We start from the raw sequence: 22,895 nt of genomic DNA on the forward strand, positions 1-22,895 counted from the left end.
CCAAAGAGTTCGCGAAGTTAGAAATTTACTCAAGTTTAATTCGTTCCCACTCAGCCTTGGGGTGACAATTCCACACAGATCTGCTCCAACATGCCGAGGACTTCCTGGAAACTCTCCATCCATCTTGTAACACACTAAACGCGCGACGTTTTGTCCACTCACGCGCCTCAGGCGCACACACACAGGTGAGAGTTTGTTTTATGCGGTGAATTAGCGAGATTCACGCGCACATCCACTAAGGACTCTGAATGAATGAACAATTCACCCTCACGAAGTATCCGAAAGAATCCTGATGGAAAGGTCGCTAGATGGCGTCATACGCTAATGATCCCATACGTGACGTCACCACAGTGTATGCATTCATCTATGGCTTCTGGTTCCACATACTGTACTAATTTAAGTAGAACACAGCTGACGTCACTGATCGTTCAAACCACCGCAAGAGAAAGTTGTTGGGCGGCTAAATGATAATTCAGTCAGAATTATTTATCATTCCGTCACACTCGCTAGATTTCTTGATTAAATAAACCCAGCGGCTACTCAAAGCGATGGAATACCGTTTCGTTTCCCACAATGCAACGCGCTTGACCGGACTCGTTTTTACCATCATTTTCCTAATCAGGAGGCCAATAACTGGGCACAATTTAGACACTTTCTTCACACGAAATTATAATGAACTAATACTTTCTTTGTGAAATAACTGGATTTCACCGAGTGACTGAAACGCGAAATCACAGTTTATTAATGTTGTAATTAAATGAACAAGAGTGTATAGGCTAGAGTACAAATAGGTTTTGTTTTGGGTTATATTGTATTTGAGCTGTTATTGGTTCCCGTAATGTTTTTGTTCTTGTTTATTGAAATAGCCCATTTAATCCCTCCATCAATTCATTCCTATTTTTTATTTGTTCATTGCTTTGGATAAAGGTGTATTTAAATTAATAGATGTAAATGTAAAATTATAAAAAAAATCATGTAATGGCGCTACTGTTTTGGTATGACGTCACAAGTTAGAATATACATCGTTTAATATTTCCAACGTTCAGTTGTTTGTTTCCATGACATGGATCCTAATCACACTAGTGTTTCATTCTGGTCAATGTGTTATTTAAGCTTTTAAACGTGTTTTTGAATCTAAACGTTCAGCATTCATCAGACCAGAGTTAAAGCAGTTCGGTGCCACTGCTGTTTGAAGAGCTCGAGTTAGATTGAACGTTGACCAGAGATGAACAAATATTTACTCCCTAAAATGTGCACAGGCAACAGAATTCTCTCACGTCAAAACCTGTAAAGATCTATATTCTTACCATCAGTGTAAATAAGCTGAGTCTCTCTCTCTCTCTCTCTCTCTCTCTCTCAAACAGCGAGTAGGTGTTGTGTTTTCTGTATCAGCAGGATCAGTTGTTTGTTGGCGGAAATAAAATATTAACTTAATGTAATTTTCCATATAACTATATGGCAATTATTCAACTGAACTAAATTATTTTAGTGTGTTTTAGTTTTTGTAGTAACCCTCACTAGGACTTCTGTTTGATTAAATTCTGTTGTCAGTTGTACTTGTAGATCTTAATGGAAAATTGAATTGAAAATCTGTGTGTTCCCCTGTTGATATTCCCGGCGACAGTGAACAAGAGTCAGCCTCCGTGATCACGTGTGTAGATGACGTCATGACTCATCTATGGTGGTGAGGGTGTCTCTAAGACTTTATCTTCACACACTGACCAGCAGATGGAGACACGATCTTACACGTCCATTACAAACAAAAAACACAACTATGAACTATAATTACTGTACAGAATCCCAAAACCTTACAGTCATAACCTTCATTTCATTCAGAGGTCAAGCTCACAGGTGTCTTTATTTAAAAAGTGTCTGAGTATTTTACTTAAATGTTATATGTTCCTCTACTGCACTAAACGATTGTGTCAATAATTATAATATTATTTGTATGTATTTTTTTGCCAGTAGCTGTATAGCACAATTCAATTTACTGTATATGAGCTTATACTGTTCCTGGAGTTATCTCACACATGTGTGTATCTGAGTAAAGGAAGAATATTTAAATATCATTTATTTTTAGGTTTTGTCCCCATGTCTTCAATAGAATAAAGATTTCATTAAGTAAAGTCAGTATGACTCATACATGTTAACCCACGTGTTTTAGGATCAGGTGCACTAAATAAGGACGAGGTCAAGGGTCACAGGTCAAGGTTAATGTCACTATTTCTCTCTCCCTCACTCTTTTGAGCAGTATGTTTCAGTAAGACTGAATGAATCTGTCATGTGTGTGCAGTATTAACACAAACCTGCACCTCACCACATCCACAGATCTGTGTGTGCGTGTTTAAATGAATGATGTGTTGTTCTGTCATGTATGTGACCTGTTATCATGAACCAGCATTCCTCTTCTCGTGTGTGCCAGTGGTGTGAACGCATCACTCGTCTTCATCATTCAGACTAAAGTGTTAAAGACACTTTTTGTGTGTTTTGTGAACTTGAGATGGTTTGAAGGTATATATTTTTTTTGTTCTGATGAACACACAGAAAGATATTTGGAAATCAAACAGATTTTGCACCCCATTGACTCCCACAGTAGGAAAAATTACGTTATCATTTATTTTGTTCTGTTGAAGATATTTTGAAGACATTAAGGACTGCAAATACAATATTATTTTGACTACCATTGTATTTTTTCCTATTATGGGAGTCAATTGGGGTCGAGGTCTGTCTGGTTATAAGCATTCTTCCAAATATCTTTCTCTGTGTTCATCAGAACAAAGACATTTATACACATTTGGAACAACTCCAAGGTGAGTACATGATGAAGAATTTTCATTTTTGGGTGAAGTGATCCTTTAAGTATTTTGTTACTAACTCTCACGTGTGACCCCTCCAGTGTATGTAGTACATCTTATTCAGATGAGTTTACAATAACGCATCATTACATTTACAGCATTTACATTTCCACACTTCTTATCTCATTCTAATAGTTTGTTTCTGTCAGAGGAAGATGATCTCTGATGTTCATGGGTGTCACTCTTCTTTAAGCGCACTATACACAATGTGAAGATTGAATTATAAGAAGTAGATGTAGATTTTATTCACTTAACAACATTATATCAGTTGACAGATTGGTGTGGATGACTTCTAGCGGGACGATTGATTGACGTGTTCTGAGGGCGGGAACATGCACCCGCTGGTGGCTCGCGCTCGCTCCTCTCATTCAGTCACACTCGTCTTGCGGCCGAACTCTGAACTGATTCACTTTTAGCTCGACAACAGGTGAGTGTGATATGATTTATCTCGCACTTTACACAAAGAACGTCTCTACTTTTATTTGTGTGTCTGTGAGAGAGAGATCTGCTGCGCGTGGTGACTGAAGTTTACATTTGTGATCATTGTGTTCACGTATTGTGTAGATACTGACTGAAACGTGTGACGTGATGTAATTTGTTGTGAATGTAACCGTACTGACTGATGTTTGTATAGTTTGTGAAGATGAATTGTGTTTGTCTCTGTCAGCTGTGTTAGGATGCGGGCTCGAGCGCTGTTGATTGTGATCGTGACATCGGTCCTTTGCACACATGCTCAAGGTACAGCTGTCTGTCTGTCTGTCTGTCTGTCTGTCTGTCTGTCTGCACTTTGTTTCCTGCATCTTTCTATTGTTTGTGATGTTCCCCGTGTGTGCTTCTATTTCAAAATGTGCTTCTTTATATGCATTTGCACACAATCTCGTCTAATTGTTGTATTTAATAAAAATGAAACCAGTCTCTGAGATCTTTGGTTCGCTCATGTATGGCTGAAGTCACGTCTCATTCAGTCAGTGTTAGTGTTTCAGTAGCTTCAGGAGATGCTTTCAGAAGAGAACGGCTGCATTCCATTTGTGAAGACTCTGTTAGAGCTGACAGTGGTGTCAGGCCTGGAGCACGTCCAATAGACACGTTCAGATCTGTTGCTCAAATACCTGCCATCTGTCTCGACTCTCACCTCATGTGTACAGCAGACACCATGACATATTATGCTCTTTATATGTATAGAAATGTGCTTTGATTGTTGACCTTGAGTCAAACACATTTCCTGGCTCAAAATGAGGCGGAGGTGCTGCCATCCTTATCTTTTTCTCAAATGCACGTGTAGGCCTTCTGTACCTTTTTAGTGGCGTAACCAAACTCTTAACATATAAAAATGAGATGAAACTGACAATGAATTAGTCAGATAAAATATTACTTTTATTCAACCATATTCGCACCTTCTCTGGATCTGTTCCACCTATGTGGAATGATCTGCCCACTGCTACAAGATCTGCAGATTCTGTAGCCATCTTTAAGAAACGTCTGAAAACACATCTCTTCCACCAACATCTGACTGATCTGTTCTGACTCTATTTTCTTCTCTACTCTTTAAAAAAAAAATATGAATGAATGATTGGTTCTGTATACTTTGTTAGGCTATATGAGACCAGTCTTCTTTTTTGATTGCACTTATGCTTTTGTTGTCCTTATGCTGTCCCAATTGCTTCTATTGCCTAACCCACCTGTAAGTCGCTTTGGATAAAAGCGTCTGCTAAATGACTAAATGTAAATGTCAACCAAACAGAAATGTTCAAATCAGTTACAAGCTTTTTATCCTTTTCAGCCAACAACTAAATTAACCAGTCTTAGTAAACGAGCGAAGATCATTCACATCCTGTGTTCTCTTGTGGTTCACTGAGCTTTGAATGATTCACTGATCTTTTATTTTCGCTAGTGACTGAAAAGTTTCAACAGTTTAAACGAAAACAACACGTTAATCTAAGAAACCTTTTAAGAAATTCAACGTATATGCAAGCAAAACAAACAATAATTATCGGAAGAGCCGTGAAATACAGCTAACACAGCTCATATAGAGCGGCTCAGAGATGATGTGTTTTTGTAGCCTAGCCCGGAAGTACATTTTACATTTACATTTAGTCATTTAGCAGACGCTTTTATCCAAAGCGACGTACAAGTGGGGTAGATAATGGAAGCAATGGGGACAGCACAAGTACAACAAAAGCATAAGTGCAATTAAAAAAAAGACTGGTCTCATATAACCTAACACAGTATACAGATCCGTTTTTTTAAAGAGTAGAGAAGAAAATAGAGTCAGAACAGATCAGTCAGTAAGCGTGGCGCTGGTTTCCTTGACCGGAAGCCTATGCATTTTCCCTGTAGGAACCAACGTCACCACCACCAAGCCTCTGACGACAACTCTTTCAAACTTTATTAAAAATGTGTTCCCTGGTTAGTAATTACTCCATTAAAGAATCCTCATGTACCTTCAGGGGCGTCTCAAGTGGGGGAAAAGGGTGTCTGAGTACATAGAGCCCCGGCATGTGAGGGGCCATGAAATTCCTGAAATTATATTTATTATTATTTTACAATTGTGCGCCTATACTGCACGTCTGTGCAAATTCTCTGTTCTCCGCTCATTGTGAGAAGCTTTGCAGACGTCTGTCATGACTTACACGAGCACAGCACGCATGCAACGGTGATCTGCGAATAGGCCGTATGAGTGAAGTGGAATGCACTCGCATCCCCGCTGGAGGCATTCTGTTATCACTCTGCTAGAGGTCCGAGTTTTACATTTCCTGCTCACAGCAGATGATGGAAAGTCTCATCGACACTTCACAGCTAGTGCTTGATCCGACAAAAGTATTATTTGGGTAGTTTGTTTTAAATATTTGTGTCAGAAATGTTTGTTTTTTGTTCTTTTTTTGGTGGTCTAAATTTACACCAAATTCTCTGTTCTTAGCCTTCACAAAAATTAGACCGGAGACTGTGAGAGTAATTTTCAGCATACAAACAAAAAATAGTTGCAGTAGAATAAAGCCTACAGGGCAGGATGCTAACTTTAAAACAATTACTTGAAAATTTGAGGTAAACTTTATAAACGTATTTGAGGTAAACTTTGAATATGTACGACGTTGCACACTTTCTCTATTAATGAAACGCAAACAAATTAAATGTAATTAAACTGTCACTTCATGTCTAGGGGATACTGAGCTGATCTATTCAGATTTAAGTATATCACAGTTCATACAGAAATGAGATTCAGTGGTGTATTATAAAAAAATATAACAAAAATACTTTATATATAGCGTGGAGGAGCCCCACACATGCCTTTGCACAAGGCCTGAGATTCTGTGCTACTCCCCGTCTGCGTTTTAAGAGATTTGTACCCATGTTACATTATTTTTGAGCTATATATGCACAAAGTTGTCTTAACGTCCCGGCCAAAGGAAGTAGTCCCTTTTAGCAACGTGTTGGCAACCGCTGTTTTTAAGACACAATAAGACTTTAAAAATCCCAAGTGTGTTATTTATGGTGGGTTCTATGTCATAGAATAAAACGTTTGTTTACCACAGATCTTATTTGATGTGATTTACCAAAAACAAATTAAAACCCCACAGACTTTTGAGCGATGGAACCGGAAGACCTAAAATGCTAACCTGCTTCCGGGTTTTGCATTCAAAAGTACGTCATTTCCTCGGCTCCCTATTGACTCTTGTACTGTAACTCTTCAGTGCCTCACTAGACTGATGACCAAACAGCGCCTTAAACACTGATGAACTGCTTTCAGCTGGCTGTAATGTTTGGATTAGGTTGTTCTTTTTGATTACTTTTTAAAAGTGTGTATTTTTTCAGTTGTGAATTATTTTGTCATGCATCAGCCTAATATGTGACCCTGGATCACAAAACCTGTCTTAAGAAGCGCGGGAACATTTTTAGTAAAAGAGAAAAATACATCGTATGGATCCAAACCTTTTTTTCAAAAATTGCATGGGCCTTTCTAAGATCATGTTCCATGAAAATATATTTTTATAATATATTATAAAACTAGCGTCATAGTGTTGCTCTGTTTCTGTGTGATAATTAGCATTATTTTTGCATTTCTGTTGGTGATGTAGTGATTTTACAGGCAGTGTCAGGTTTGTAGCACTTCTAAAGAACCTCATTATTGTGTCTGTCAACAAGACCGATGTATGACCACAGTTCAGTGCTGTTCTCTATTCTAAAAGAACAATAGAATGATCAGCAGACGTTCTTTAGCATGCTGCTGTAAACAGTTGTTCATTCATCTTGATACACACATCATGGATGGCTGGGATGTGTTTTACACCGCTGTTTTCAGACTCGTCCTGCACTAAGGTGGGTACTCTTGATATTGTGTTCATCTCTCTGCCTGCTGCATCCGGCTCAATGGAGATCAGTTCTCAAGAGGAACCGCACCGCCATGAGCTCTTTACAGAACAACAAGGCTGTAAAGACAAACCTGCCTGCTAACCCAGACACAAACACTGTTTTCTGCTCTATTGCACTATTTATTTAGTGTGGAAGAGAATGATTTCAAGTGTGTGTGTTTGTGGGTGTGCGTGAGCTTGGTGGGCGTCTGTGGTCTTTTTACACTGTAGTGGTTAAACCGTCTGTGTCTCACAGGAAAACATTGTTTATTCTTTTTTGGATCTCTTTCCAGACGTCTCACTCTCTTCTCATTCTGTCTCACCACAAATCTCACTCAGTGATGTATTCAGTGTCACAGGTTTGAGCTGAGCATGAGACTTTCTGTGTCATCATAACATCATCATCTGTTTGACACTAAACAGATGACACACACTACATCTCCTAACAGCTTGATAAACTCTTTTCTTCTGTGCACAATGTAAGGTCCTGCAGTAAATCCTTGAGTGATTGTGCTGTGTGTAGAGAACATGAAGACACAACATACACTAGCAGAGTGTCATCATGCTGTCAGAAAACAGCTCCAGTAGTTCTTCAGTTCTGTACACATCACACATGGGTTTCTGGAGTCAATCGTGTTGTACAGGGTGTGTGTGTGTGTTTGTTAGAATTGTGTTCATCTGAAGTGTGAAGTGATGTGACCTCTAGATGGACATTGATGTTAGATTTGTTCATTTATTTCTGATACTAATGAACATTTCTTGTCTGTTTGCAGTGTTGAGCCCTAGGCGGATGCGATTTAAAGAGTTGAGTTCCAGCATGCTCAGCGTAACCTGGAAAGAACCAAAGGGACAGTTTGACAGCTACAAGCTGGTGTACATCACTGACCCAGGTGAGCTCTCTGATTGGCCAATTAACCTCTCGTTTCCTGCTCTTTTTCCTGGTGAACTTCAAATACACGTGTCACGTTTACAGTTATATCATCTGTGGTTTTTCTATATGGTCCTTTTAATTTGTCAAACAAAGGTTTTCACGTATTAATTATCAGTGTTGGGTAAGTTACTCTGAAAAAGTAATTAAGTACTAGTTACTCATTACATATTCAATAGTGTAATTAGATTACTGTCCAAATTACTCTGTCCAAAAAGTATTTAGTTACTCATTACTAATTACTTTCTATATCCTACATCAACCTTGATTAGTTCAATGATTCAAGGATAGACATGAAACGGCTTATTTAATTCATTCAAATAAATAATATTATTAACTGACCAAAGTATTACAAATGTGAGCACAGATTTTAAAGACTTTGAATTTTGATGTCAATTACACTATTGCACACGCATATATTTCACAAAGTATTTAGTTCAAGTACATCAAAAGTAACTGTAATTAAATTACAGAATACATATGAGTAATCCCTTACTTTACTTTTTCAAGGGAAAAGTAATTAAAATACAGTAACTAATTACTTAGTAACTAGTTATACCCAACACTGTTAATTATACAACATGACATTATTAATCAAAGCACGTATCACAACACATTCAAGTGACCATTCAACCAAACATGTTCATCATTTACTCACCGCCAGGTTGTTCCAAACCTGTAGAAAGGTTTTTGATCTGCTGAACACAAAGGAAGATACTTTGAAGAATGTCCGTAACTAAACCGGTCTCATCCCCCATTGACTCCCATAGTATTTATTTTCCCTTCTATGGCAGCTATTGAGGGGATGAGATCTGTTTGCTTACTGACATACTTCAAAATATCTTCCTTTCCTGAACTTTCACAAAAAAGTGTGTTTTTTCAATAACAGAGATGTGTCTAGTTAGAGGCAACACATTTTGTGTTTGTGCAATAAACCTTTTATTTAACACAAAATGACAGGTAATGTTCATGATCTGAATTATATTTATCATCATTGTGCTAACACATGTCATGAACTAGAGAAGAAGAAATTGACATGAGATGTGAGGTCATTGTTTGTGTTTTTCTCAGGAGGATTAGAGCGTGAGCTGTCAGTGAGTAAAAACGAACCTAAAGCCGTCATCCAAAGTTTTGACCCCAGTAAAGAGATCACAGTGAGGATCACAGCTGTCAGAGGAACAGAGCGGAGTAAACCACTGATGGGCACATACACCGGTGAGCTCTCTCTCCATCTCTCTCTTTCGAACAGATGACATCGGTTTCTTTCAGCTTCTGTGTTCTGATCTCAGATCACTTTAAAAACTATAAACTCCATCATGAAATAATATATCACCTCACAATCTTAAGAATCACAACCGTTTCATTGATTGATTTTCCCCTGTAAAGTTCGAGAGGATATCTAATAGCAGGTTTTGTTTCCTTATATAACTGCAGCTGTTATGTTTTTCTTCAGGTTCAGGGTCAGAGGTGAGTGAGGTCAGTGTGCGGCAGGACCCCAGTACTGCTGAAGATGACAATCAGATCACTGAAGGTGAGGTGAAAGGTCACAGAATCTCTCACATCCATATATCATCCTGTCAACTATGACGAATAGTATTCGTTAACGACATGTTTTAATGGACGAAAACGAGAAGATAACTAAATAAAAAAGAATGCATGATAACGAAAACTGTCTTAAAAATATTCTGACATTTTCATCAACTAATAAAAACAAGATGAAAATATTCTTGTCCCACCTGGCAGACATCAGTTTGCGCGCATGTGCTGCTTCTCTCATATAAATGGTAGAGAGAAGTCTCTGGGAGAGGGGTAATCAAGCAAAGACATATATTCTGTGTCACCACGCGGTTTACAAAGCATCTTATTTTCCTTCACGATCGCCGTTAGCATGCAGCAAACTTGAAGCGCGACTGCAGACGAGACACCCCGAAATACATTACAAAGGCAAGCTCAAACATTTTTATATGCCTATGTTAACTTATCCACTAACATGAGCTGCTACATAACGTGAAATTCAACATAAAGTCAGCCAAAAGAAAACAAGGCTGTCCTCTACTGATTATATAAGAGATGAAGTGAGTCAAACTCTACATTCCAACCAAATATCTAACATGTTTTCATGCCTAAAGCAATGTAATACAGTTTATATAATATGTCTTTTTGGTTATTAGAGCAACTGTTTATTAATGCTAATTCTCTTTTGTGTTGGCTTATTTCCTTGTAAGCTGAAATGGCGTGTGCAGTTTAATAAGAGATCCGTCATCTATAACCCTAAATGTCTCGTGCTCACATACCTTCTAAGTATGCTATCTTCATACATAATCTTGATGTAAATCATTGACACTGGCATGTATGGATTTGTCCGTTAACATTCACTATGTGATCATGTTTGAAGAGACGCATACCTGCTGACTTGTGATGTTAATACAACTGTCCCATTACAATCAGACAGACAATTCCTTTGACTGTTACTGTCTGTGTGAGGGATGTGCTGTAATACCATGTGTTTCAGTATTCTTTTTCTTTTTCTATGTTATATTGTTTGTCTGTCATCATTTGTTTTTTGTGAAGCTGCTTTGCAACCCTGCAGAATTATTAAAGCACTACTGTCTGATGCTTTAAAAGTCTCTTGTGATTGTAGTGTGAGAATATAAACAGACACACTGCTTTTGGCTGTGGAAACATGACATTATTGTAGGGAGTAAAGCGTATGTGTGTGTGTTTGTGGTGTTTATGATAAATGTGATGATATGACTCGCTCTCTCTCTCTCGCTCTCACTCATCAATTCTCATGAATTGAAAGAATCAGTTCTTAAACTGTGAGTTTGTCAGATCTACAAGTCCACACTAGCTGAATACCTTAAAAATACTTTCATTGCCATTCTACATGATCTCAGTCTATATGTGTCTTAATGCCCTGTAGGCAGGCAGGTGTGCCCGCTTTCTCTCTCTCTGCTGCTGTTCTGGTTGATTATTACAGTCGTTCAAAGACATGTAACTATGGCACTGGTTACATGACAAGACTTGTATGTGTGTGAGTCTGTAGGGCACTTGTGTTTAGTTTGTATTCTTTGATCTCTATACTGGATAATTACTGATAGCTTAGGGTTAAGGTTAGGTTAGGTTAGGTTCGATTACTGATACCCTAAACCCTAAATTACTGATAGTCTCTGTCCCAGCACTGACACTGACCCGTCTCTGACCCAGCACTGACACCGACCTTTCTCTGACCCAGCACTGACACTGACCCGTCTCTGACCCAGCACTGAGACCGACCTTTCTCTGACCCAGCACTGACACTGACCCGTCTCTGACCCAGCACTGACACCGACCTTTCTCTGACCCAGCACTGACACCGACCTTTCTCTGACCCAGCACTGACCCTGACCCGTCTCTGACCCAGCACTGACACTGACCTTTCTCTGACCCAGCACTGACACTGACCCGTCTCTGACCCAGCACTGACACTGACCCGTCTCTGACCCAGCACTGACACTGACCCGTCTCTGACCCAGCACTGACACTGACCTTTCTCTGACCCAGCACTGACACTAACCCAGCACTGACACCGACCCGTCTCTGACCCAGCACTGACACTGACCCGTCTCTGACCCAGCACTGACACTGACCCGTCTCTGACCCAGCACTGACACTGACCCGTCTCTGACCCAGCACTGACACTGACCTGTCTCTGACCCAGCACTGACACTGACCCAGCACTGACACTGACCCGTCTCTGACCCAGCACTGACACTGACCCGTCTCTGACCCAGCACTGACACTGACCCGTCTCTGACCCAGCACTGACACTGACCCGTCTCTTACTCTGACCCAGAACTGACACTGACCCGTCTCTTACTCTGACCCAGAACTGACACTGATTTCTTCATCAGGTCATTTTATACAGTACTGTAACTCCGAAAAAGTGCTTTTTTCTGATGGATGTATGTTCAGGGTTTTATGTGATGTAATTCAAGGCTTAATTAAATGTTCACCCTCCCTGAATGCAACAGTGACATCATTGACCCCAGTGTGGGGGTTTTCGCTTTTAAACTGCTTCACTTTCATTTCACATTCTGGTTTTATTGTTTGTGTAGATTTGTGTTTGCACAGAGCGGTCATTATGTATCTGTACGAACATTTGAATGACATCAGTTTGGAGTGTTTGTGGATTTTTTGAAAGCATACATTCCAAATGTGTAGAGACATGACAGAGGCATTATTGGTAATGCTAAGTAAAGCTACAGTAAGATATTGTGAACGTGAAAGGCAAATGCACAGCTTAGCTGAAGTCATGTTACTGCATGAACACACAATTTACATGTCACACATCACACACTCATACACACTGCTGTTGCTGTTTTATTAATGAACTGTGTTTCTGATATCTGCAGGTGAAAGTGACACCAGATGAAAAGACAAAGACACACACACATCGTTGGGTTATTGGTGATGAAAATAAAAAAAATAAAGACATTCCCAAATCCTGTGCATTTGTTTTTTTTTTTACCACACATAAGTGTGTGTGTGCATTTACTAATCTAATGGTACCTGCTGTTCATTCATTCACACTCATCAGAATATCATAAACAGAGCTGTTTTTGGTTGAAAGCATGTTGTGCCCCTCTCTGTGTGTCTGTACAGTGGATATCTTCATGTGCAAGACTCCAGCTGTTGCTGATATTGTCATTCTGGTGGATGGATCGTGGAGTATCGGACGGATTAATTTCCGTTTGGTGCGGATGTTTCTGGAAAGTCTTGTGAAGGCCTTCTCTGTTGGATCAGAACACACTCGCATCGGTGCGTCACTGTTAACATTATGTTTGTTTTCCTCTGTTTGTGTTAGAGTTGACAATCATTTTCTCCTCGTTTTGGTGAAGAGAGTTTTGTAACCGTAGTTGTGCTGATAGTCATGTGTCTTCTTTGTACAAAGAAGTATGTGTGTTTCTGTGTGTCTTTAATGACACTATAGTGTGTGGACTGTCTTTAATGGTTTGTGTACGTGTGTGTGTGCGCATGTGTGCGTGCGTGCGTGCGTGCGTGTGTGTAGGCTTGGCTCAGTACAGTGGAGATCCCAGGATTGAGTGGCATTTAAACACTCACAGGACTAAAGAATCTGTGATCGACGCTGTCAAGAATCTGCCTTACAAAGGAGGAAACACACTCACAGGTGCACACACATCCTCACAGATTACAGAGACGCACAAATACTCACACACACATTCACAGGCACACGCACTCTTGTAGGATTGTGTTGTCAGGTGCACATAACACACACAACCTTTATTGAGACCTTGATGATTTTTATTGATAATGTTACACTAAATGTACATGTCTCTCTAACCCACCCACACACACACTTGTGCTTGTATGTTTCCAGGTCTTTCCTTGATGTATATTTTGGAGAACAGCTTTAAGCCTGAATCTGGTTCCAGACCTGATGTTCCTAAGATTGGGATTCTGATCACGGATGGCAAGTCACAGGATGATGTTCAGCTTCCAGCTCAGAGACTCAGAGAAGCTGGAATTGAGCTGTTTGCTATCGGTATGACAAAATCAATGTCAATCAGAACACGCTGTCGATTTGAGTGTGCGTGTGTCTCATGGGATGGTGTGACTCTTCAGGAGTGAAGAACGCTGATGAGAACGAACTGCGAGCCATCGCTTCTCCACCAGAAGATACACACGTTTATAATGTGGCTGACTTCAGTGTTATGAGCTCCATCGTGGAGGGACTCACCAGAGCCGTCTGTGAGAGGGTCAGTGAGCTCAGCAAAGAGATCAGCGGTGCGTCTTTTCTTCTTCTACAACCACTGATGCATCAGCACAAAAATAAACAGATAGGCTGACTTCCTTTGAAAAGGGCTGCTTTCAGCTCTGTGAATTAGATGTCTGCGCTCGATGAGCAGGAAAGTGTGTGTTTCAGGTGAGACGGTACTGGATTCCTCGAGGTCTCTTGATGCTCCCAGTAATCTTGTGATGTCTGAGGTCACAGCCAGGAGTTTCCGGGTGACGTGGACTCATGCTGCAGGGCAGGTGGAGAAGTACAGAGTGGTTTACTACGCTACTAAAGGATCTAAACCTGAGGAGGTGTGTCTCTCTCACAGGATTCTGGGTGGACCTTTTTACTAGATGATGTCATACACTATGGTGCTTGTATTCTAACTAATGTTGGCTCTTTCCGTTGTACTCTCTAAACTTTAATTATCACATTTTAATACAACCTCATTCCCAAAAAGCCATTCTCGTTGTAATATTTTCTGGTTGTGTTTACAATAGTGAGTAAACACGATTAATGCTTCATGTTACCCAGCAGCATGTCTCTTCTTTCCTCATGTCAGTCGTGACAGATTTGTTTTCCAATGTTTGTAATGTGTGTAGTCTAGATAATAGCAGGTGTGTTGTGCAGGTGGTGGTAAATGGAGACAAGAATTCTGTGGTGTTGAGCTATCTGAACTCTCTGACGGAGTATGAGATCGCTGTGTTCGCCGTCTACAGCAACAGGGCCAGTGAAGCTCTGAGGGGCAGTGAGACCACCTGTGAGTCATCTGATCTAATGCTCTTCACTTGATCATATCTGTGATGTGCTTTACTGTACGAGACGTCCGCTGTGTTATTGTGTGTATGATTGTCAGTGGTGTTGCCGACGGTGAATAACCTGGAGCTGTATGACATCACTCACAGCACGATGCGTGTGCGCTGGCGAGAGGCTGAAGGGGCTTCTGGGTACATGATCCTGTACGCCCCTCTGACACAAGGAGATGCCGCCGATGAGAAGGAGGTTCAATTCATTTCCATTTTATTATTTTCACCATGTACACAAAAACTTCCAAAGCATCTTTACAGGAGAAAATAAGAAAAACAGGAAACACAGCAAAGGTAAAGACAGCACAGTGCATGGTGTTTATAGAACAAGCAAGATCATTCTAGTAAATCATATCTAATACCGGTGAACAAGCCAACACTGCACAAATCTACTCTGAACACACCGCATAGCTTTGTTGTGTCATATACAGATCACAGTATCTAACAGAAACATACAGTATCTTCTTTGTTAAGAATAGTGCAGAAGTACATTTTACAGGGTGTGTGTGAGCAAATGTCTCCAAAAAGATTTTTGGTCCTCGTGAATCAAAATAAATGATGTTTATCTGAAAATGTAAAGATGCAGAATGCTTTGTGTGATGGCTTACAAGAGACAATAAACAGTTTGTACAGTATAAAGATCAACAAATCAAAGATGTGTGTGTGTGTGTAGGTGAAGGTGGATGACTCTGTGACTCAGGTTGAACTGGAAGGTTTGACTCCTGATACTGAATACACAGTGACTGTATATGCCATGTATGGAGAGGAGGCCAGTGACCCCATGACAGGACAGCAGACCACACGTGAGTCTCACATAAAACACACACACACACATCTGGGTGTCCACAGCACAATAAACACAACTCCTCGAGCTCTGGATCACTGATCATCGACTGATGATATGTATGGTGTGTTTGTCGCTCAGTTCCTCTGACTCCGGCTCGTAACCTGCGCATCTCTGACGTCAGTCACAACTCTGCTAAACTTTCCTGGGACTCAGCATCTCGTAAGGTCAAAGGTTACCGTATTGTTTATGTGAAGACTGATGCTGTCGAGACCGACCAGGTGAGAACACACAGCGAGCGTTATGTTGGGGGTTTTAATCTGTCTGTTCGCCTTTGACCCTTTGTTTAACCTCAGCTTGAGATGGGTCCAGTTACCACACTGCAACTCCGCAACCTGACCTCTCTGACGGAGTACACAGTCGCCATCTTCCCTGTGTATGACGAGGGACAAGCTGACCCTCTGACAGATAGCTTTACCACCAGTGAGAACACACAAACACCCCTAAACCAACCCATCACACACAAACCTTCCTGCATTTCACTTGCTTTGAGTATTAAGCACTTTTCCTCATGGAATCCAAAGAAATGTCCCCGCACACACACACACACACACACTCATTGACTCTCTGTTTGCAGGTGTGGTTCCTCTGCCGCTGAATCTGAGGAGCAGTGACGTGTCCACTGATAGTTTTAAAGTGATGTGGCAGCATGCAGCGTCTGATGTCTCTTTCTACAGACTCATCTGGAGACCTGCAGCTGGAGGAGAAACAAAAGAGGTACACACACACACCTTAATAACTATTGCGTTCAGCAAAACATGTTCTAACCGTATTTTAGATTTTAAGCTGCTGAGTAATCACAAGTCTGCTGTGCTTAGATTTGACATGTTACCATATGTAGTCAACTGCCCGTGTGTGTGTCTGTGTGTCTGTGTGTCTGTGTGTGTGTGTGTGTGTCCTCTCTGCAGTTTCTCATGAATGGGAACTCAAACTGGTACGGGATTACGGGTCTGAGGCCTTTGACTGAATATGAAGTTTCTCTGTCTGGAGTGTACCGGGATGAATCTGAGAGTGATCCAGTGGAGATCAGTGAATCTACAGGTGAATGTCAATACTCCTCTGAAGCTGTCACACAAACATACTGCTCTGCTCTTTATCTGGGAATACATCTGATTTCTTCATCCAATTTTGGTTTAAAGTGGCCAGAACAACAACAGCTGCTACAACCACCACAAGCACAACAACAGCCGGTAAAGACACCTTCATGTTGTAAAATATGTTTATTTCCTGTCAATTACAAACACACACACACACACACACACACAAAGCCTCCACCTCAACTTCAACATCAATCACAAGTTAATAAAGAACAACAACTCAAATCAAACCTGTTCAGCAGTCACCATGTTTTACTTCAGCTTTAATCCTCTAGGAACATGGCCCTGTAAACTCTCTCTACTGTTTAGCATGTTGATAAAATGTTATATGCTCTTCTATTTGTGAGTGGCTATGGATGCAAGCGTCTGCCAAATGAAGAAATGTCACTGTTGAAAACACTGATCTCACACTGAGAACCACAAACCACCTAACACTAGCTCGTCATGAAGCTGTGTCCTTTATGTTCTCTGAGCTGATGGAATCATGGGATAATATAAAGTGATGTGTGTGTGTGCAGTTGTGCGACAGGCGGTCAGGAATGTCAGGCTGAGTGATGTGACGACCTTCAGCATGCGCGCGTCATGGGATTCTGCAGGGCCAAACGTGCGTCAGTACAGAGTGTCTTACATCAGCACAAGAGGTGACCGCGCTGAACAGCTGGTGAGTCTGACTGTCTGTCTGTCTGTCTCTCTCTCTGTTGGTCTGTCTGTCTGTCTGTCTGTCTGTGCCGGTCACACAGTTCATCTGACACAAACTCTAGGGATGCAACAACACAGCTCACCCACGGTTCAATACGAACCTCAGTTTTTTCGGTTTGGTTCGGTTCTGATGGCTTCGGCACATTAAAGTGTTTTTTCATTGTTTTATGCTTATGTGACAGGAACAGTGAAAACTTAAAAAGAAAAAAAAAATATTTTACTTGACTTATTTTATCAACTTATCTGTTATTAAGATAATAACAGATATTGTCTATTATTATTATCTGTTCTGAATAAATGTAGGGAATAAAATTTACACCGGCAGCTCACAACAGTTTTTGGTTTACTGTTCATCAACACACCAGTAAAATAAGCTTCTTGAAGAGGTTTCGATCACTTTAGTACAACAGTCATAAAATCACACCACTCACTATTAGATATTTATTTCGGGATTTGTTTATCTATCTCAACATACAGACAAGCATGGACACAGCCAGTTCACAGTGTAATTAAGTGCACAGAAAATTTAAACGCAAAACCGGAAAACCGCAATTCACTTACACGTATTGAACCGTGGAGGTTTTACCGAAAGTTTTAATATTGTATTGAGTATTGTGGCACCCCTTACAAACACTTAAGACAAAAGAACATCATCTGTCTGCAGTTTCTGATTCTGAGTCCTGAGGAGACTCAAGGACACTTGGCTTTGAAACTCCTTCATGTTGTGAAAGTATTTTCTCCTCTGAACTGCCAAAGTCAAGTTTGGAAAATGTACGTTTAGCTCTTTATGACCTGCTTTAATCTTTGTGTGAGACCACAGAGTTATGCAGTGAAACTATATTGAGCTTTTCTTCTGGAAGCACTGCAGGCTGTCTGTGTGCACCTACAACAACATCTCCTTCTATAGTGTTCATGTTTGTGTGTTCAGAGATGAATGAGTGTGGATGTCTGAGGTGAAAAACACTACACCATTCCTCAGAGGTCCTCACCGTTAAATATCATCCGACAGCACACAGACATTCCTCACATCTTTATCTTAACTGTGCAGTGTTTGTTTTGTGTTGAGGAGTGTAACGTGTGTGATGTGTTGTAGTCGATGGTTCCTGCGGGTCAGACGTCAGTGGTGCTTCAGCCTCTTCTGTCAGACACAGAGTATCGTGTCGGTGTGTCACCGGTCTACAGTGATGGCGAGGGTCCTGTACTCACACGCGTCGCACGCACACGTGAGTGTCTGCCGATGGTTACTCTCTACTGTGGGATTGTGGGTAACATATTCTGCTATGATTGATTTGTTTTCCTTTTCTCACTCAAACCCTCATGCTAAAGAAAAAAGTCTTATTGTGAGAAACACTGAGAGAACAAACACATGTGTGTAGAACAGATTCAACTCCGCACGTACATTAGTCAAGTTCAAGACTCCTCCACCCTGAAGGATTTAATGACCGTCTTTTGTACTCATGTTTTCTCATTTGAAACACACAAACCGTTGTCAAACGTTTGCAACATTTTCAGTTTTGTCTGCAGTTCAGAAAGCGTGAGTTTATGTATAAAAGTGAATGTACGGAAGTTGACATCACGCTTCTTTCATGCAGTGCCTCTGTCTGCACCCAGCAACCTCCGGGTGTCAGAGGAATGGTACAATCGCTTCCGGATTACCTGGGACACGCCCCCCTCTCCCACCATGGGGTACAGGATTGTGTACCAGCCCACCTCAGGTGTGTGACCACACAACGTGTCCTCCGCACTCCACCTTTCACTTTAACTGATCAAATCAATTCAACTGCTTTGATGATGTCACGTGACCTCCTGACAGTGCCGGGTCGTGCGCTGGAGACGTTTGTCGGTGATGACGTGAACACGATGTTGATCTTGAATCTGTTGAGTGGAACGGAGTACAGCATTAAAGTCATCGCCACATATACCACAGGATCCAGTGATGCGCTGACTGGGCGTGCCAAAACACGTAAAAATACACACACACACATACACACAAATCTGCTATGAAACGTACAGCACTGTATCTCTCTCTCATATTCAAAATATCTTTATTAGTGTGACAAATGTACATTTTTACATTGCCAAAAAAATATGAAAAAAATAATTTACAACTGATCATTGTAAAAAGTATTTAAACAAAACAATATACTGTAAAAGGAAAACAACCTTAAAGTCCGGGTAAAGAGAATTCTGAGAATTGTTTCTAAACACATTATAGATTTTGGGAAATGTACTGCTGAAATACGTTACAAAGACTCCGAAGTATGTAGTACTGAATTGTGGAGTTAAACCGTTAAACAGTTTTTCCCCAGTTCCCTCTTCAGGATCTTTTTGGGCTGGGCTAAAATGTGGGATAGATGACCCAATGGAGTGTCCGAGCATGCATGCGTCCCCTATCACTAGAGTGCCTAGCATCAGGTGTCTGCTCAATCACCAGCTCAAGGTTGTAAGCTTTTCGCACACGCTTCAGGCTCTCACTCTGCTTAACTATAGAAATCTCACGCCAAATAACAGACAATCCACCCGGCTGGTACGCTATCAGCAATTTCAGCATCTACCTTATCAGCTCAAGAGAGAACCCCTACAAATAGACAAAGCTGTCTGTGTTCAGAACTTGACTTCTTTATTGAAGCTGCTAGTGTCTGTTTTAAATTATAATTCTATGGAGTAAATCGTGCTTTATTAAACGCTTTTTCTGCATCTCAGAGCGTCTTTTGAGGTTGGAAAAATGTTAAACATTTCTGAAGAAACACCCTGTCAAGCACCCTTTTCACAGCTAACAAATGACAGAGACCTTCTGTTTGCATAATAAAATGAGAGAAACGTGATTGGTCGAGAAGACTCAAGCCTGAAAACATAAAATGTCGGCCGAAACGCCCCTTGGAGCATAGTTTTGCATAAATGTACGTTTAATTTTCACTTTCAATAACTTTTGATTGCATTTCTAGGACAAAATCAGTATAGTAGTTTATAAATATGTCATTGGTTATAGCAGCTCTCTGTTAATTCAAGAAGACCTCTCTAACGCTGCCTATGAACCCTGTCTCGCTAAGCTTCCTTAGTGCACAAATGCTATCTTTGCACATTGCCGGCTGCTATTTGTAACAACAACGCGCTCTGGGTTCGGGCTAATAACAGACATGGGGAGAGTACTCTGTGTTCAGAAGAAACTGCCACAACACTTTTGTGTTGTTTTACAAACTCTGAACACGTATTTCAATGGGACTGTAGTGGGCCTTTAAGTAAAGAGAAACTTAAGTAATAAAAAAACACTTACTTTTAACTAAGGAACTACATAATTACAATTCAACAATATGTACATTCATTAAAGCGGGCGTAACACACATGGTTTCTGTGAATCTCATATTAATCTTGAGTACCTATAGAGTAGTATTGCATACTTCATATCTTCGAAGAGTACTTAGTTTGATCACATTTATAAAAGATAGATACAGCTTTACAATTGTTTCCAAAATTATACGGCGCGTTGGGGGGGAAGGGTAGACTGAACTAAAGCACATTGTCAACTAAACACAGACATCAGTTTCACTCACCGCATGTGGTTCATGTCCGGCATCTTTTAGCACTGGGACGGCTCCATCAGTTTCAAACATCTCCAAATCCAGTATTATATCCACCGTTTAAAAAAAATTCATCACCATGTTTGAAAAAAACTTTCCGAAACCTGTAGGGTCACTGGGGGAGTGTATCGAGCACAGAAATACTACGTAAGACAAGTTGACCATGTAAAGCCTGAGATGACGGCACGTTTAACACTCTAAAAGTCAGAATGCATGACACATCGTTGCAGCACCTCTTTAAGGGAATCTTGTGTAAATGTTATAAGTTCTATAAACTCTCTCTCTCTCTCTCTCTCTCTCTCTCTCTCTCTCTCTCTCTCTGTCTAGTATATCTGGGAGTGAATAATCTCAACACATACCAGGTGCGGATGACAAGCATGTGTGCCCAGTGGCAGCCCCACCGTCATGCCAACCAGTACCGTGTCATCATTGAGGCACAGCTGAGTGAGTGTTCATGTGAAGATCTATTTTTCTGCAGTGAACACTTTCTGGAGCATTTTTTGAAAGGATGTGATTGGCTACAGTTGAGTGATGTCAGGATGTTTTTTTAAGATGGTGAGAAACAGGAGGTGAGGTTGGCTGGCTCCGCCTCCAGGCACTGCTTTAATGACCTCACACCAAACACGCAGTACAAGATAAGCGTTCACGCTGAGCTGCAGGACGCGGAAGGGCCTGCGGTCACCATCACACAGAGAACATGTGAGTGGACACGCAAACAACACGCACACACACACACACACACACACACACACATATTTCATTCTGTCGTCTGAAGTGGTTGAAAACACACATGCGAGTACAATAAGCATGATATCACAGACCTAAAATTTATCACAAAGACACAAGCTGCTTTACTCTGTGTAGCGTGATCCCATCTATCCTGGACACATACTGGCTGATCAAGAACAACATTATTCAGTTATTTCACTACATTATACAATCCCTGCAGGATTTTGCGATTTTGTGATTTTGCGATCGCAGAATTGAACACATAATCAAACAAACTTTTTCAAACAAAGAATTTCCGCATAATTTGGCCACAGACGCGCCATGTGACGTCCTAATATCGCGCATTGTGCCAAAACCTGCTCCAAAAGTCAAGCAGAGAGATACTATAGAAGGGTCTATAACACTTACAATCTGACTTTCGAGCAGTGCATTCATGAAACAAGATGTTTTTGACTGTACATCGATTCCTTTGTGTTCTTTTCTTATAGTTCCTGTGCCCACAGTCCCCCCCACCAGACCCGCCACCTCCCCCCCGCCCACCTTACCTGCTACTAAAGAAGGTACCACAACAAACACCACACCCTTCAGAAACACTAGCTCACACTCACAAACCAGCGCTGAGCGCTCTCTCTCTCTCTCTCTCTCTCTCTCTCTCTCTCTCTCTCTCTGTCAGTGTGTAGAGCAGCTAAAGCTGACCTGGTGTTTCTGGTGGACGGCTCCTGGAGTGTTGGAGATGAAAACTTCCAGAAGATTATCCGTTTTCTGTACAGCACAACAGGAGCTCTGGACCGGATCGGACCTGATGGAACACAGGTACACACACACACACACACACAGACAGACATAAGATGATGTTTAATCCAGACACACAAGAGATTGTTGCTTCTGATCGGTGTTAAAAACTGAGAAACAGAAGCACTCGCATCACCCCAGACTCATGAGCCAGAGGACTGCTGACTCCTGACAGTCATCCATTCACACAGAAGCTGAAGGATATCTGTCACTCATGAAACACTCCGATCAGATCTGAGGAATCAGTAATAAACTGTTCTGGACATGTCGTCTGTCTGTCAGGTGGCTATCGCTCAGTTCAGCGACGATCCTCGTACAGAGTTTAAACTGAACTCCTATGACAGGAAAGAAACTCTTCTGGACGCTATTCAGAGAATCACTTATAAAGGAGGAAACACAAAGACAGGTAAGGACAAACATCCAGTCACGTCTTCATCACTGC

General features: G+C 41.0%; 1 protein-coding gene across 2 annotated transcripts in view; it reads left to right on the forward strand.

Annotated features, from left to right (window-relative positions):
- The first annotated feature begins 49 nt into the window (after positions 1–49).
- The window catches only part of LOC130415234 (collagen alpha-1(XIV) chain), a 32,149-nt gene continuing 9,303 nt past the window's right edge, over positions 50–22,895 (forward strand). For both annotated transcript variants that reach the window (XM_056740792.1, XM_056740793.1), the window contains exons 1-28: positions 50–185; positions 3,124–3,282; positions 3,523–3,593; positions 7,975–8,091; positions 9,201–9,344; positions 9,583–9,660; positions 12,774–12,929; positions 13,180–13,299; positions 13,510–13,674; positions 13,755–13,916; positions 14,056–14,219; positions 14,539–14,668; positions 14,765–14,910; positions 15,388–15,517; positions 15,640–15,779; positions 15,855–15,981; positions 16,136–16,275; positions 16,467–16,599; positions 16,698–16,748; positions 17,174–17,316; positions 18,448–18,577; positions 18,947–19,069; positions 19,168–19,317; positions 21,260–21,376; positions 21,485–21,631; positions 22,150–22,221; positions 22,335–22,474; positions 22,736–22,859. In XM_056740792.1, coding sequence (XP_056596770.1) covers positions 3,533–3,593; positions 7,975–8,091; positions 9,201–9,344; positions 9,583–9,660; positions 12,774–12,929; positions 13,180–13,299; positions 13,510–13,674; positions 13,755–13,916; positions 14,056–14,219; positions 14,539–14,668; positions 14,765–14,910; positions 15,388–15,517; positions 15,640–15,779; positions 15,855–15,981; positions 16,136–16,275; positions 16,467–16,599; positions 16,698–16,748; positions 17,174–17,316; positions 18,448–18,577; positions 18,947–19,069; positions 19,168–19,317; positions 21,260–21,376; positions 21,485–21,631; positions 22,150–22,221; positions 22,335–22,474; positions 22,736–22,859 — 3,310 coding nt within the window. In that variant the 5' untranslated portion in view covers positions 50–185; positions 3,124–3,282; positions 3,523–3,532. The remainder of the gene's footprint in view (positions 186–3,123; positions 3,283–3,522; positions 3,594–7,974; positions 8,092–9,200; positions 9,345–9,582; positions 9,661–12,773; positions 12,930–13,179; positions 13,300–13,509; positions 13,675–13,754; positions 13,917–14,055; positions 14,220–14,538; positions 14,669–14,764; positions 14,911–15,387; positions 15,518–15,639; positions 15,780–15,854; positions 15,982–16,135; positions 16,276–16,466; positions 16,600–16,697; positions 16,749–17,173; positions 17,317–18,447; positions 18,578–18,946; positions 19,070–19,167; positions 19,318–21,259; positions 21,377–21,484; positions 21,632–22,149; positions 22,222–22,334; positions 22,475–22,735; positions 22,860–22,895) is intronic.

Source organism: Triplophysa dalaica, chromosome 25, assembly GCF_015846415.1.
Source record: "Triplophysa dalaica isolate WHDGS20190420 chromosome 25, ASM1584641v1, whole genome shotgun sequence".
NCBI lineage: Eukaryota > Metazoa > Chordata > Actinopteri > Cypriniformes > Nemacheilidae > Triplophysa > Triplophysa dalaica.